The sequence below is a fragment of the Lynx canadensis genome, chromosome A1 (assembly GCF_007474595.2).
Source record: "Lynx canadensis isolate LIC74 chromosome A1, mLynCan4.pri.v2, whole genome shotgun sequence".
In the NCBI taxonomy this organism is placed as follows: domain Eukaryota; kingdom Metazoa; phylum Chordata; class Mammalia; order Carnivora; family Felidae; genus Lynx; species Lynx canadensis.
In genome coordinates, this window is record NC_044303.2 from 109317666 (window position 1) to 109331162 (window position 13497).

Consider the following 13497-nt stretch of genomic DNA (forward strand, 5'->3'; position numbering starts at 1 on the left):
ATGGTTATCATCCTCATCCTACAGGGAGTAAATACCCTGCCCCAAATCACACAGCCAATAAGTAATAAGCCTCTAAATCCTTGGGTATTGATGGGCACCAATTAGTCCAGGGAGTCCAAGTCTTAAGCTCGCTGTTCAGTTTTTCTTAATCAAATGAAGAGCCCCCATTTCCTTGATACCACTGACTTTTTATTTCTCCGCTGACCCAGGATGAGGAGCCTGGTACCTCACGGTCACGACCAGGCTGTTCGAAGCTACGGTGCCGCCAACTTGGCAGAGGGACCAGTGCGCATGCCCAGGCTTGGGGGACAGGCCGACCCCAGCTGGCTCAGCGCCCCCACCCGAGACCCCCTCAGAGGCTTGCTCCTCGTCGCCCAGGCCAAACCCGCCTCCGGACGCCAGAAACCCACGAAGCGCCGCCACCAGCCCCGAAGCCCAAGCAGGCGCTAAGGGGCGGCCTGGGAAGCAACCCCGATGGACCGAGGCACAGTAGGCCGCGCGGACGAACGACGGCGCGCGGCGGGCCTCTCCACCTGCTGCCCGGACGCGGCCCGGGCCCCGTCCCCGTCCCGCGGAGGTGTTCGCGCCGGGCTCGCTCCGGCGCCTCAGGTGGACGGGGTTCCCGCCCAAACGCCGCCCGGCCGCCCGCGTGCAGGCCCGAGACCTGAGCCCCCGCCTCTGGCTGCCAGGCCGCGCTCCGCGTTCACCGCGCTCGGCCGGGGCCCGCCTCTCGGCAGTTTTCGCTTTCGCTTTCCTGCCGCTGTTGTTGAGGAAAATGAAAGTGACCGTGGCCGTGGCCCGGGCCGGCGCAGCTGCCGTCGGGGCGAGGGACGCACAAAACGGCGGCGGTCGGCGAGGAGCCTGGGAGCTGGAGCCGCTACCCGCGCCAGACGAGGTAAGCGCAGCCCCGTGGCGGCCGCCTCGCGGGCTCCTCCTTGCGGACCCGGCGGGCGGGACGCCAGGCGGGCCTGTGACGCACGGGCGGGTCTTGCGGGGGGCTCCTGCCGCGGGGCTGGGGCGGCGGCGACGCGGCAGCGCCCGGGCCTGCAGGGCTCTTGTCCTCCGGGCCCGGCTGAAGACCACCTGAGGGAGCTTAGAGCAGCATACCAAGGATCTGGCAGCCCGGGGCCGAGGTCGCACCTCGGCAAGACAGGCCACGGTTCCCATCGCACGTTTCCTTTTTGTACGACGCCACCGGTCCCCCACCCCCCACCGGGCTTCAGTAAAAATCGAAGTGGGGGTTGTATAAAATGCTAAGCAGAGTGCTTCACCTGAGCTCAGCAGGGAGGAACTCATAATTTACCCCTTCGTACCTGTGAGACTCCTCTTCCCCACTCAGCTCCACTCCTCCTGTAGTTTGCCTTTCTACGTTTTACAGATAGGGTGCACTTGGGCGCACCTGGGGTGCCTTCCAACCGTTCCCTGAACTGGCAGGCTTGCAGCTCGCCTCTCTTGGTCATAGGCATGGACATCAGCTAGGCCAGGCCGTCACCCTCTCCCCAACGCTCTGTTCGTGAGAAGACAGGGGCTCGCTCCAACCCTGGGGCTGGCGATAACGGTCGGGGATGGGTGCACTCAGGGACTGAGTCCTTCCCAGACCAGGAAACTTTCTGTCCACTGCATCTGCCCGCAGAAGGGTGAAAGATGAGTGCTCTCGTCCCGTTAACGCTAAGTTGATCGTGGGGTGCGGGAACTGGGCTCCACCTCAAGGCTGTGGACACAACCACTGGGAAGACATTGGGGGGGGGGGGGCGGTGAGATGTGTAATGTCCCCAGGGGTAAGTGAAAAAGGCAAGACAAAAGAAGGAATATATCTAGGGTATGTATGTATGTGTATGTATGTGTGTGTATATATGTGTATCCCAGAAAGCCAGTTATGTGGGACAAGCATACACTGTAGAAGGCACTAAGTGTTGAAAGTAAAGTGGCTTACTTGACTTGTATTCGAATGATGACGGTTTTTGTAGCCAGTACCACGAACCCCCTTTTTTGTCTCAATAAAAATGAATTCAGCCTAATTACATGGATCTGATCATAAGGCCCATTGCTAAAACAAAACTTGAATAATCTTAACTTTGAAAATAGCCATCCAAATTTGACAAAAGATGGCATAAGGTCCTGATTTTTTTTAATTTTTTTTTAACATTTATTTATTTTTGAGAGGGAGAGAGAGAGCACGAGTGGGGGAGGGGAGACAGAGACAGAGAGACACTCACAGAATCTGAAGCAGAATCCAGGCTCTAAGCTGTCAGCACAGAGCCCCCATATGGGGCTCAAGCTCAGTGACTGCAAGATCATGACCTGAGCCAAAGTCTGTCGCTTAATGAACTGAGCCACCCAGGCGCCCCCATAAGGTCTTGATTTTTAAAGCATGGAGGTCTTCTCCTGCCTTGCTCCAGGGCGGTGTTGAGTATTCGTTGCTTTTAGAAAACGCTGCCTTTATCATAAGGCAAAAAAATCAGATTCTTGGATTCAATCAGTTATTCCTTTTCTTCTGAATTCCATAATGTCCTGTTCTCTCTCTCCTGTTAACTAAAGTTCAGCTGTAGTGGATGGTTCTCTCCCTTTGCTCCCCTGTCTCCTGTCTGCAGGGGGAGGAGGTGGTGTAGTGGGGACAACATCCACTACATTTCTACCACCCTGTGTTCTTTCTTCCCTGGAAACTGAATTACTCAGCTGGAGACCAAGCAAGCCTCTGGCTTTCCCACTACCTTCTTTTCTCCATAGCTTTATGTTTCATTGAGTTAGCCTCCCACATGTGATGGACTTTCTTAAATTTTTCACTGAAAAGTAATGCATGGTATTTTATTTTTCTTAGTATCTCAGGTCTCACAAATTTAATTGCTCATATATCTTAGTTCATGGCATACTATAATCCTTGGTCCATTTTGAGTCTCTCATTTTATTTCACTTTGTTATTTCCTCCCTTTATACTCCATTTCTCTCTCAACACCCTCCTCCCCATGCGCACACAGACAGGAGGCCATGCTGGCATATTTGTTCGTTCTTCCAAAGTACATTTCATTATATCGTCTTAGAACACGTATATCTTTGAAACATATGTCATGTTTTGCTTTTGTTGCACTTAACTAAATAAATACTATTATGCTATAAATCTCATACTATTTCTTTTTTCCCTTCCACATTATGTTTTTGAGTCAAACCATAATGCTGTGTGTAAGTCTAATTCATTACTCCTGGCTGTTGCATAGTTTTGTATGAAAAGTATACACCACAAGTACTTAACAGCCTCCTGGGGATAGACATCGGTGGCCTGTAAGCCCTTGCTTGCGTGAACAGTTCTGCACCAAACGTCCTTTTGAGTATCTCCCTGTGGCCTTGTGCAAGAATTTTTTTGATAGGCAGACAGATATGGAACTGTTGGTAAAAGACTGATGTCTTTTACTAAAAACTGCTACTTTGTGCTGCAGAATGACTTCATCGGTTTCCTCCCACCAGGAGTGCATAAAAAGTCACTTTTCCAATAGCTGCTGGCACTTACTATTATTTAATTTACTAATTTTTGTCAAACTACTAGGTTAAAGCAGTACTCCATTTCTGTTTTAATTGAGCATCTCATCATATTGTTTTGTCATTTGTGAACTGCCTATCCATCTAATTTGCCCTTCTTTTCTTTCAGATTTCTGATATTTTTCTATATGGGGTTTGCATTTTGTTCCTTATTTTTTTGTTGTTGTTTTTATGTATTGTTGTTTATTTTATTTAAAACCAAGTTAGTTAACATATAGTGTAATAAATGGTTTCAGGAGTAGAATTTAGTGATTCATCACTTATATACAACACCCAGTGCTCCTCCCAACAAGTGCCCTCCTTAATGCCCATCACCCATTAGCCCATCCCCCCACCCAGCACCCCTCCAGCAACCCTCAGTTTGTTCTCTGTATTTAAGAGTCTCTTATGGTTCCTTCTGTATTGGTATCCTTGCATGTTAAAGTGTTAGTCCTTTGTCAGATGTGGATGTTTTAAGTCTTCCCCTAGTCTTGTCTCCCATCTGTTAATCTCACATATGGTCTCCTTTTTATTATTAACTTTTTTGAGATATAATTTTTATACCACAAAATCCACCTAAAGTGAACTCATTGGTTTATAGTACATTTACAGAGTGGGTAACTATCATCATGATCTAATTTTAGAATATTTTTATTACTCCATTAGCAGTCACCCTCCAGTTTCCCTCAGTATGCTCCTCCCAAGCCCTAGGCAAGCACTGATCTGCTTCCTGTCTCTATTTGCCTGTTTCTGAACATTTCATATAAATGGGGTTCTACAGTATGTTTTTGTCGTGACTGGCTTCTTTCACTTAGCATAGTGTAGTGTAGGTTTATCCACATTATAGCCTATAGCAGTAATTTGTTCCTTTTTATTGCCCAATAATATTCCCTAATGTGGGTATACTGCTTTTGGTTTATCTGTTTATCAGTTGGTGCACACTTAGGTTGTTTTTACTTTTTGGCTATTATGAATAATGCTTCTGTGAACATTCATGTACAGTTTTTGTGTGAACACATATTTCCGTTTCTTTTGGATATATACCTAGAAGTGGAATGGCTGGATCATATGGTATCTCTATGTTTAAACTTTTGAGGAAGTCCCAAACAGTTTTCTAAAGCAGCTGCAACATTTTACAGTCTTACCTGCAGTGCATGAGGGTTCCATTTTCTTCACATCCTCACCAACACTTGTCTGTCATTTTGGTTATAGCCAACCTAGCAGGTGTGAAGTTGTAGCTCATTGCGGTTTTGATTTATACTTCCCTGATGGTTAATGATTTTGAACATATTTTCATGCGCTTACTAACCACTTGTATATCTGTATCTGCTTTGGAGAAATGTCTATTCAGATCTATTTTTTTAAATGTGTATTTATTTATTTATTTTGAGAGAGAGAGAGAGAGAGAGAGAGAGCGAGCAAGTGGGTGAGGCAGAGAGAAATGGGGACAGAGAGAATCCCAAGCAGGCTCTGCACCATCAGGGCAGAGCTTGAGGTGGAGCTTGAATTCACGAACCGCGAGATCATGACCTGAGCCAAAATCAAGAGTTGGTCGCTCTATCAACTGAGCCACCTAGGTGCCCCTATTCAGATCTATTTTTAAAGTTGGATTCTTTGTTTTTTATCATGGAATTGTAAGTTATTTCTATATTCTTGATATTTATCCTTTCTCAAATGTATCAGTTGCAAATAGTTTCTCCCATTCTGTGAGTTATCTTTTCACTTTCTTGATGGTGTTCAATTTTGTTGATATCCAACTGATCAATCTTCTCTCTTACCTGTTGTGTTTTTGTGTCATATCTAAGAAATTCTTGCCTAACTCAAGGTTGTAAGGGGTCACTCCTATGTTTTCATCTAAGACCTTTATCGTTTCAGCTTTTACATTTAGGTCCATTGTCTTCTTCTACTTCTTTTTTTCTTTTTTAATATAAATCTTTAAACTTTGTGTAGTCACATCCATCATCTTTCTCCTTTTAGCTTGAGCTATTTGCATCTTATTTTAAAAATCCTTACCTACCTGAAGATCAAAAAGTTTTTCTATATTTTCTCCTACTAACTTCGGTTATTCTTCTACATTTACATCTTTAACCCAGTTGGATTTTGTTTTTATTATGGCTTTGTAATATATCTTAATATCTACCTTTTTGTTCTTTTTCAAACTTTTCTTAGCTTGTCATGGATTTATTCTTTAATAAATATTTTAAAATCTGTCTGTAAAGTTCACAGAAGTCTTTCTGAAGTTTTGATTAGAAATTAATTGAAATCATAGGTTCATCTGTAAAGAATTGACACCTTTTAGTGTCATGCCATCTCACTTGTGAGTATGGTCTATCTCTGCATTTATTCATGTTTCTTTTATATACTTTAATACAGTTTTTCAAATTTTCTCCACAAGTCTCTTATAAATTCTTTATTAAGATAATTCCTAGAGAGGTGCCTGGGTGGTTCAGTCACTTGAGTGTCCAACTCTTGATTTCGGCTCAGGTCATAATCCCAGGATTGTGGGATTGCTCAGGTCATATTCCCAGAGTTGTGGGATCGAGCCCCATGTTGGGCTCCATACGGAGTGTGAAGCCTGCTTAAAATTCCCTCTCTCTCCCTCTACCCTTTCACCCGCTCCTGCTCTTTTGCTCTCTCTTAAGAAACAAAAATTCCTAGATTCAATAATATTACTATTATAAGTGTTTTTTTTTTATTTTGTCACATTGTTATAGGTTACACTGTTACATATCTTCTCTCTCTCTCTCTCTCATACACTCTCTCTCTCTCTCTCTCTCTCTGTCTCTCTCTTTGTCTCTCTCTCTTTGGTTGGTTACTGTTGGTGTGGAGAAGTGTAGTCAGTTGTTTTTAAGTTAGTCTCATATCCAACTACCTTTTTGAACTCCTATTAATTCTAATAGTTTTTCTGTGGATTCTCTTGAGAGTCCTGTGTGAAATAACTATACCAGTTGCAAACACTGACAACTTTTGACTCGTTCCTTCCAATTTTATACTTGGTTTTACTTCTTATTATTTCCTTGTAGTGTTTAATTTTTCTATAATTCTATTACATGTTGGTGGGGATAGCTGGAATCCTTGTCTTGTTCCATTTCTTAAAAAGAATATATGTAGTTTCTCTATTAAGTATGATGTTAGCTATAGGTTTGTATCCCTTTCCTTAGGATCTGAGATATCAAGGAAAATAGATAAAATTCATGCATTAGTTTCCAATGAAAAATTTTGTAAGAAAATGCATCAATATGGGGCTAAAGTAATGAATAATCAAGCGATGAAGGAAAGAGGGTAGTGGGGAAGACGACAGGGGTTTGATCTCCTAATTCTGTTTCAGCTCCCAAAAGCTGGTTCTTGTTTTGTGTAAGGTATTTATTTTTTAGTAGTCTCTATACCCAGTGTGGTGCTTGAACTCACAAACCCGAGATCAAGAGTTGCATGCTCCTCCAACTGAGGCAGCCAGGTGCCCCTTGTTTTTGTTTTTAACACGAATTAGCATTGAACTTTGTCAAATGATCTCTCTGTGTCTGGGGAGATAATCATCTGGGGAGATAATCGTCTTCCCCATACCAGTTTTCAATGTATTGTTAGAGTGTATAATCTTAGCTACTGTAACAGCCCCAATGTTTCAGTGACTTAAACCAATAATGCTATTTATTTATCACTCAAGACACAGTCGAAGGTGTTGGGAAGATAGTAGGCTCTCCTTCACTTAGTTGTTCAGGAACCCAGGCTCTTTCTAGCCAGTTGCTTCCCCAACTGCTAGGACCTAAGTCCTTCAGCGAGTTCTCTATGATGGCAAGAGAGGACACATATCACTACTCCTCTCATTCCGTTGACGAGGACTAGTCACCTGGTCCCACGTATTTTAAGGTGGCTGGGAAGTTTAATGGTATTCCCAGGAGGCAAAGGACAACAGAGAGATGTTGAGCAGTAGTAACTTCTTCCATAATCCATTAATGTAGTGAATTACATTGAGAGATTTTCTGACTTTGAACCATTTTTAAATATTTTATTATGATATATTCTTAATACTTTTTTGGATTTAGCTAGGTAATATTTTATTTGGGTGTTTGGCATCCATGTTTAGAAGTGAAACTGGCCCATATTTTCTTTTTATGAACAGTCCATATTCCAAATTTCAAAATTATAGCAACATTAGGTTGGGTGATGTTTCCTCCTTTTTTTTTTTTTTTTTTTTAATTTTCCAGAGTAACACATTTAAGGAAAGAGTGTCTGTTCGTTGGAAGGTAGTAGGATGCTCTTGTAAAACGTCATAGCCCTGAAACTTTATGGAGAATAAGTTTTTTAGATTACTTTGGTTTTGGAGTGGCTCAAATCGATTAAGCATCTGACTCTTGATCTCAGCTCAAGTCTTGATCTCTGGGTCATGAGTTCAAGCCTCATGTTGGGCTCTGTGCTGGGCATGAAGCCTACTAAAGAAAGAATAGAATAGAATAGAATAGAATAGAATAGAATAGAATAGAATAGAATAGAATAACTTCAATTTCTTAAATGGTTATTCACATTTTTATGCCAATTTTGGCATTTTTTTCTAGAAATGTATTGATTTCATCTTTGTTTTCAAAATGTATTGTCATGTAGTTATTTACAGTTATATAGTTATTTATAGTTATATAGAAAAATACAGTTATATTGTTCTTTTATAGGTTTTTAAATGTCTGTCATATTTGTCATGCCTTTTTTTTTCTGTAGTCTTTTTTACCCCCGTATTATTCTTGTTCTGTCTCCCTGTGTTCGAAGAAATACTTTGATCGTGATGAGCCATGATACATAGAATTGTTGAATCACTGGATTGTACACCTGAAACAAATATAAAAGTGTATGTTAACCCTACTTAAAATTAAAAACTTAATTAAAAAATAAATTCAAATTCAAAAAACCTCACAAAGAAATACTTTTATTTTATTAATCACCTTTATTTTTTGTTCTGTGTATCTTCTATTTCACTGATTCTGCCCTTATATTTATTATTTCATTCCTTCTTATTTCTTTGGTTATATGCTATTTGTAATAGATTCAGTGTAGGCACTTGTAAAGTGAGATAGGAAAACCTGCTCCTGTCTCCTATAATCGCACTCTTTATAGGCAACCACCATTACCAAATTAGTGTTTTTCTGGATCCTTTTCTCTGCTTATGCATTTTTCTACAACTTTTCTAAACTATGAATGTCCTGGGCCTCTTTTTCTGGTGTACACACACACACACACACACACACACACACACACACACACACACACACACATCCATTAAAATGGTATATCATAATTTATTTACTTGTTTTCCAACTAATAGGAAATTAAGTTGAAAGTCTTGGTTTTTTAATAGTAGAGTTTAATTGACATGCAAGTAAAACCTTGGTTTACGAGCATAATTCATTCCAGAGACATGCTTGTAAACCAAAGCACTTGTGTATCAAAGCAAATTTCAAGAACCAGAGGCTCAGTTGTGATCACGTAACATTTGGTGTCATGTACTACTCATATTGCAAGACATCGCTCATTTATCAAGTTAAAATTTATTAGAAATGTTTGCTTGTCTTGGCACTGGCAGAACAAGTTACTCACAATTCAAGGTTTTACCATATATTTATTTTGGGCCTTATTTCTGCCTTCTTGTTTTGCCAAATATTTATCATGACTTCTTCCTTTTCTTTTTGTTCTTATGACTTTTTCTGGATTAATCAAGGTATCTGTTTCCATTCCTTCCTTCTTTTTTTTTTTTTTTAGTTTATTTATTATTTTAGAGAGAGGGAGAGGAAGTGTGTACTTATACAAGCAGGGGAGGGGCAGAGAGAGAGAGAGAGGGAGAGAGAGAATCACAAGCAGGCTCCATGCTGTCAGCACAGAGCCAGATGCGGGGCTCGATCCTATGAATAGTGAGATCATGACCTGATCCAAAATCAAGAGTCACACGGATGCTCAACTGACTGAGCCACCCGGGCGCCCCGCTTCTTTCTTTTTATTTAATGAGTTGGAATTCTGTACCTTACAGGGAGCCCTCTTTAATTTCTTAAGCATAAACAAATTTATGTTTTCCTATAAACACCAAAAGTTAATCAGAACCTCTAACCTCTTCCCAAACATAAGAAACTCTTTATGTTTTTAATTCTCTTGTCCCTTACTTTCCCTCATAGGTGCAAACACACATTGAGTGTCTGCCCAGGAATTACTGAAATAATCTGGAATCTTCCTATTGTTATTAATTCTTCATACTTCAGAATACACTTTTCTTTTTCTATTTTAGAAATCTTTTGTTAACAATTGCATTCATCTGTACAAGTGCATTAAACTGCATTTGTGCAGTGGCCCTATCACATTAGGATAGGAAGGCTCACACATATGTTTCTTTTAGAGTTTTCATTAACTTTCTGAATTATTTATAGTGATTGGTGTCTCGTGAGTAATGCTTCTCTGGCTTCCTTATTTCTCAAAAGTCTACTTTGGAATCCATGCTATTCTGAGCCTCATTTGACCTTTGCTGGCACAAAAACATTCTGAAGTATTTGCAAATGCTAGTCACTTCCTCATGTTTTACTTAGTTTACTTTAGCTTGGTTAAACCAAGAGCAATATCAGTTTGTGTAAACTTACCACTAACTGAAGGTTCATGTAATCGTCCTGCCCCAGGGTCAGAGACTGGCTAGAAGAATATGAAAATCGCTTTGAAAATTCAGCTGGTGAATATCTTACACTGTAACGCTTAACATTTTAACATTTGTGTTTATAATACTTAACTATTTGAGGTTGGAGCCAAGTGGGCACTCTTACATTAAAACTGTGGTGAAACTAATCTGGATGGTGTTTATCAAAAGCTTTTTTTTTTATTGTAATTTTTAAAAGATTTTATCTTTAAGTAATCTCTACATCCAACATGTGGTTCGAACTCACAACCCCGAGATCAAGAGTCACTTGCTCCTTTGACTGAGCCAGCCAGGTGCCCCTATCAAAAGCTTCTTAAAGTGTCGACATCTTTTATTGCAATAATTCTACTTCTAGAACTATATTCTAAGACATGTTCCTATGAGAGGTGATGTCAGGTGGTGCAGGGTAATTCCAGGTGGAACACATATGTGGCGTCGTCTCACAGGATTCGCATATTGAGAAAGTTATTCATTCCCTGTCAATTCCTTTTCAGTGTTCTGATCAAGGGAGGGAGAAAGCTGTCAGTTTGGTGCTGCTATGTCTTTAACACCTCTCTAAACTTTCCCAATCTCCCTTTTGATATCAAAGAATGAGCAAAAGGATAGCAATATCTTAACTATATTTTCACAACGGTTTTTTGTTTTCCATTGTGTTTGTCTGTAAGATTGCCTTCCTTTATGACATAAGATGCTGGTTTTCCATTTATAGTAGTAAATAAAGTTTGCTTTTAAGATTCATTTATTATTTAAGGGCAGGAATTAATTAATTTAAAAAGAAATATTAAGTATAGTACATATAGTATTTAATTTTGGTGAAATAGTTATGGTGACTTATGGATGACTAAAACGTGCAAAACATGACACTAAAGAATAATCAGAGCTTCAGATACAGATTTAAAAAAAATTTTAATGTTTTATTTATTTTTGAGACAGAGAGAGAAACAGCATGAGCAGGGGAGGGGCAGAGAGAGAGGGAGACACAGAATCGGAAGCAGGCTCCAGGCTCTGAGCTGTCAGCACAGAGCCCAATGCGGGGCTCAAACTCACAAACTGTGAGATCATGACCTGAGCCGAAGTCGGATGCTCAACCGACTGAGCCACCCAGGCATCCCCAGATACAGATTTTAAATGGAGTGTTCTTATATAGGAAGCTGTTCCTCTCAGTGAGACTTCTGCTATCAGAAAATTGGAAATCAGGGCGGTCAGGTGGCTCAGTTGATTGAGTGTTTGATCTTGATTTTGGCTCAGGTCATGATCCCAGGGTTGTGGAATCAAGCCCCACATCAAGCTGGGTTGGAGATACATATGTTTAAATTTGGATGTCTCCTTGCTAGGTTTACAAAACCTCTGTTGGGAAGAAAAATATGTTCACTGCAAGGTCTAATGCTTGGCAGAAACAATTTCTACCTTTTGCCTAGTAGAAATTCCTAGCGAACTGCAGAACTTTTTTCTCGAAACTCTTGGATTCTTTTGTGGGAATGGGGTCAGCAGGTCCCTATTGAGAGACTAGATGATGTCTGTTTCTGAGAGTGGTCTCACTGCCTTGGTGCAGGCTTCCTCTTCTACAAAGGATGCTGGGCCCTGGCCAGGGCCAGACAGCCTGGTCCTGAGCTTCAAGAAGGCCTATTGCAGCATTCCAGTGACATCTGCCAGGTTGTAGCAAGACCTTTGACTGGCCAACTCCCCCTTTCCTAGGGTCCCTCAACTCCTCTCCACTCCCAATGCCACCACTGCTGTGATTCAAATTGTCACATCTCTTGCCTGGATAACACAGTGACCTCCAACTGGTCCCTACTTCTCATTACCTCTTGACTATTTTGTCCAGAAGCCAATGTGTGTTAGTCTCTTATGGCTGCTATAACAGATTACCACAAAGTCTGAAGGTCAAAGTCCTAAAATCAAAGTTTCATCAGGGCTGTGTTCCTTTTGGAAGCTCTGGAGGAAAATCATTTAGTTGCCTCTTCCAGCTTTTTGAGGCTTCCTGCATTCCTTGGCTCATGGCCCCTTCTTCCATCTTTTGAACCAACAAGTCTTTCTCAGGTTGTACTGCTCTGATGCTCCTCTTCTATAGTCACTTCTTCATCTGCCTCCCTCTTGTAAGGACACCTGTGATTACATTGGGCCCACCTGCATAATCCAAGATCATCTTCCCATCTCAAGATCCTTAATTTATCACATTCTGCCTTTCTCCATGTTAGGGGATATATTCACTACTCGCAGGGATTCAGACATCAACATCTTTGGAAGGGCCATTATTCAGCCTACCACGTAGTACAGCATTTTAAAAACACACACACATCCAATCACATTACTCCTCTGCCTAAAATTGTCACATGGTGCTCCAGTCCTCAGAGGATGCAAGCCTCTCAGGGCTGGGGGTGCCATACAAGGGCTGCCTCCCCGTACCTCCTCTCTCCCTACCCAGCCTCTGGCTTGCTGTCTGTGTTCCAGCCTTTGCACGTGTTTTTTGCCGTACACTCCATTCCAGGTCTTCCCAAGGCTTCAGACAACATCAGGCCTCTTTAGGATGCTCTCATAGTGGCTTGCGCCTTTCTGCTGTCACACTTAACCACAGGTCGTTATACCTTTGCATTTATTTCAGTGATCATTTGATTAATATATGCTTCTCCTATGTGAGTAAGTACTCCATACAGGCAAGGACCATGTGTGGGTTTTGCCCTTTGTTGGATCCCAGCACAATGTCCTGCTTATGGTAGATAGTTAATAAGTACATGGGGATAAATGAATAAGTGAATGCATATCAATGGTTTTGTCATCACCCTCTGTTCCCTTACCCTGCTGCTGCTTCTGCACAGCATTTATTGCTCCTTCTCTTGTCACATCCCTCCACCAGAATGGAAGCCCACGTTAGAAGGGACTTTGTCTTTTGGGTTCATTCCAGGTCCTAGAGCAGTGTCTGGTCCATAACAGGTGCTTGATAAATGAGGGATGCATGATATGCAGGATGCTCAGATCCTCTCTCAAAGTTTTCATAGCTGACCCCTCTTTGAAATTGGCCATTATCAAGTTCTTCATTTTAATTATTCATATGATAACTTACTAATCAGGCAAAGCAGCAGAGACCTTTAAAATATTCAATTTTTTAAAAAGTTTATTTATTCTGAGAGAGAGTGAGCATTTGTGTGAGCAGGGGAGGGGCAGAGAAAGGGAGAGAGAGAGCAGGTTCCCTGCTGTCAGTGCAGAGCCAGACTTGGGGCTCGATCCCACGAACTGTGAGATCATGACTGGAACCGAAATCAAGAGTCACACACTTAACGGACTGAGCCACCCAGGCGCCCCTAAAACATTTTTGTGAGGATTAAATGAGTTAC

The 13497-nt window shown here is 41.7% G+C and overlaps 1 protein-coding gene across 1 annotated transcript in view; it reads left to right on the forward strand.

Moving 5' to 3' along the window:
- LOC115516101 overlaps positions 1 to 13497 on the forward strand; it is a 69269-nt gene continuing 55772 nt past the window's right edge. Inside the window, exons 1-2 of the mRNA XM_030318529.1 lie at positions 1 to 27; positions 494 to 895. Coding sequence (XP_030174389.1) covers positions 1 to 27; positions 494 to 895 — 429 coding nt within the window. The remainder of the gene's footprint in view (positions 28 to 493; positions 896 to 13497) is intronic.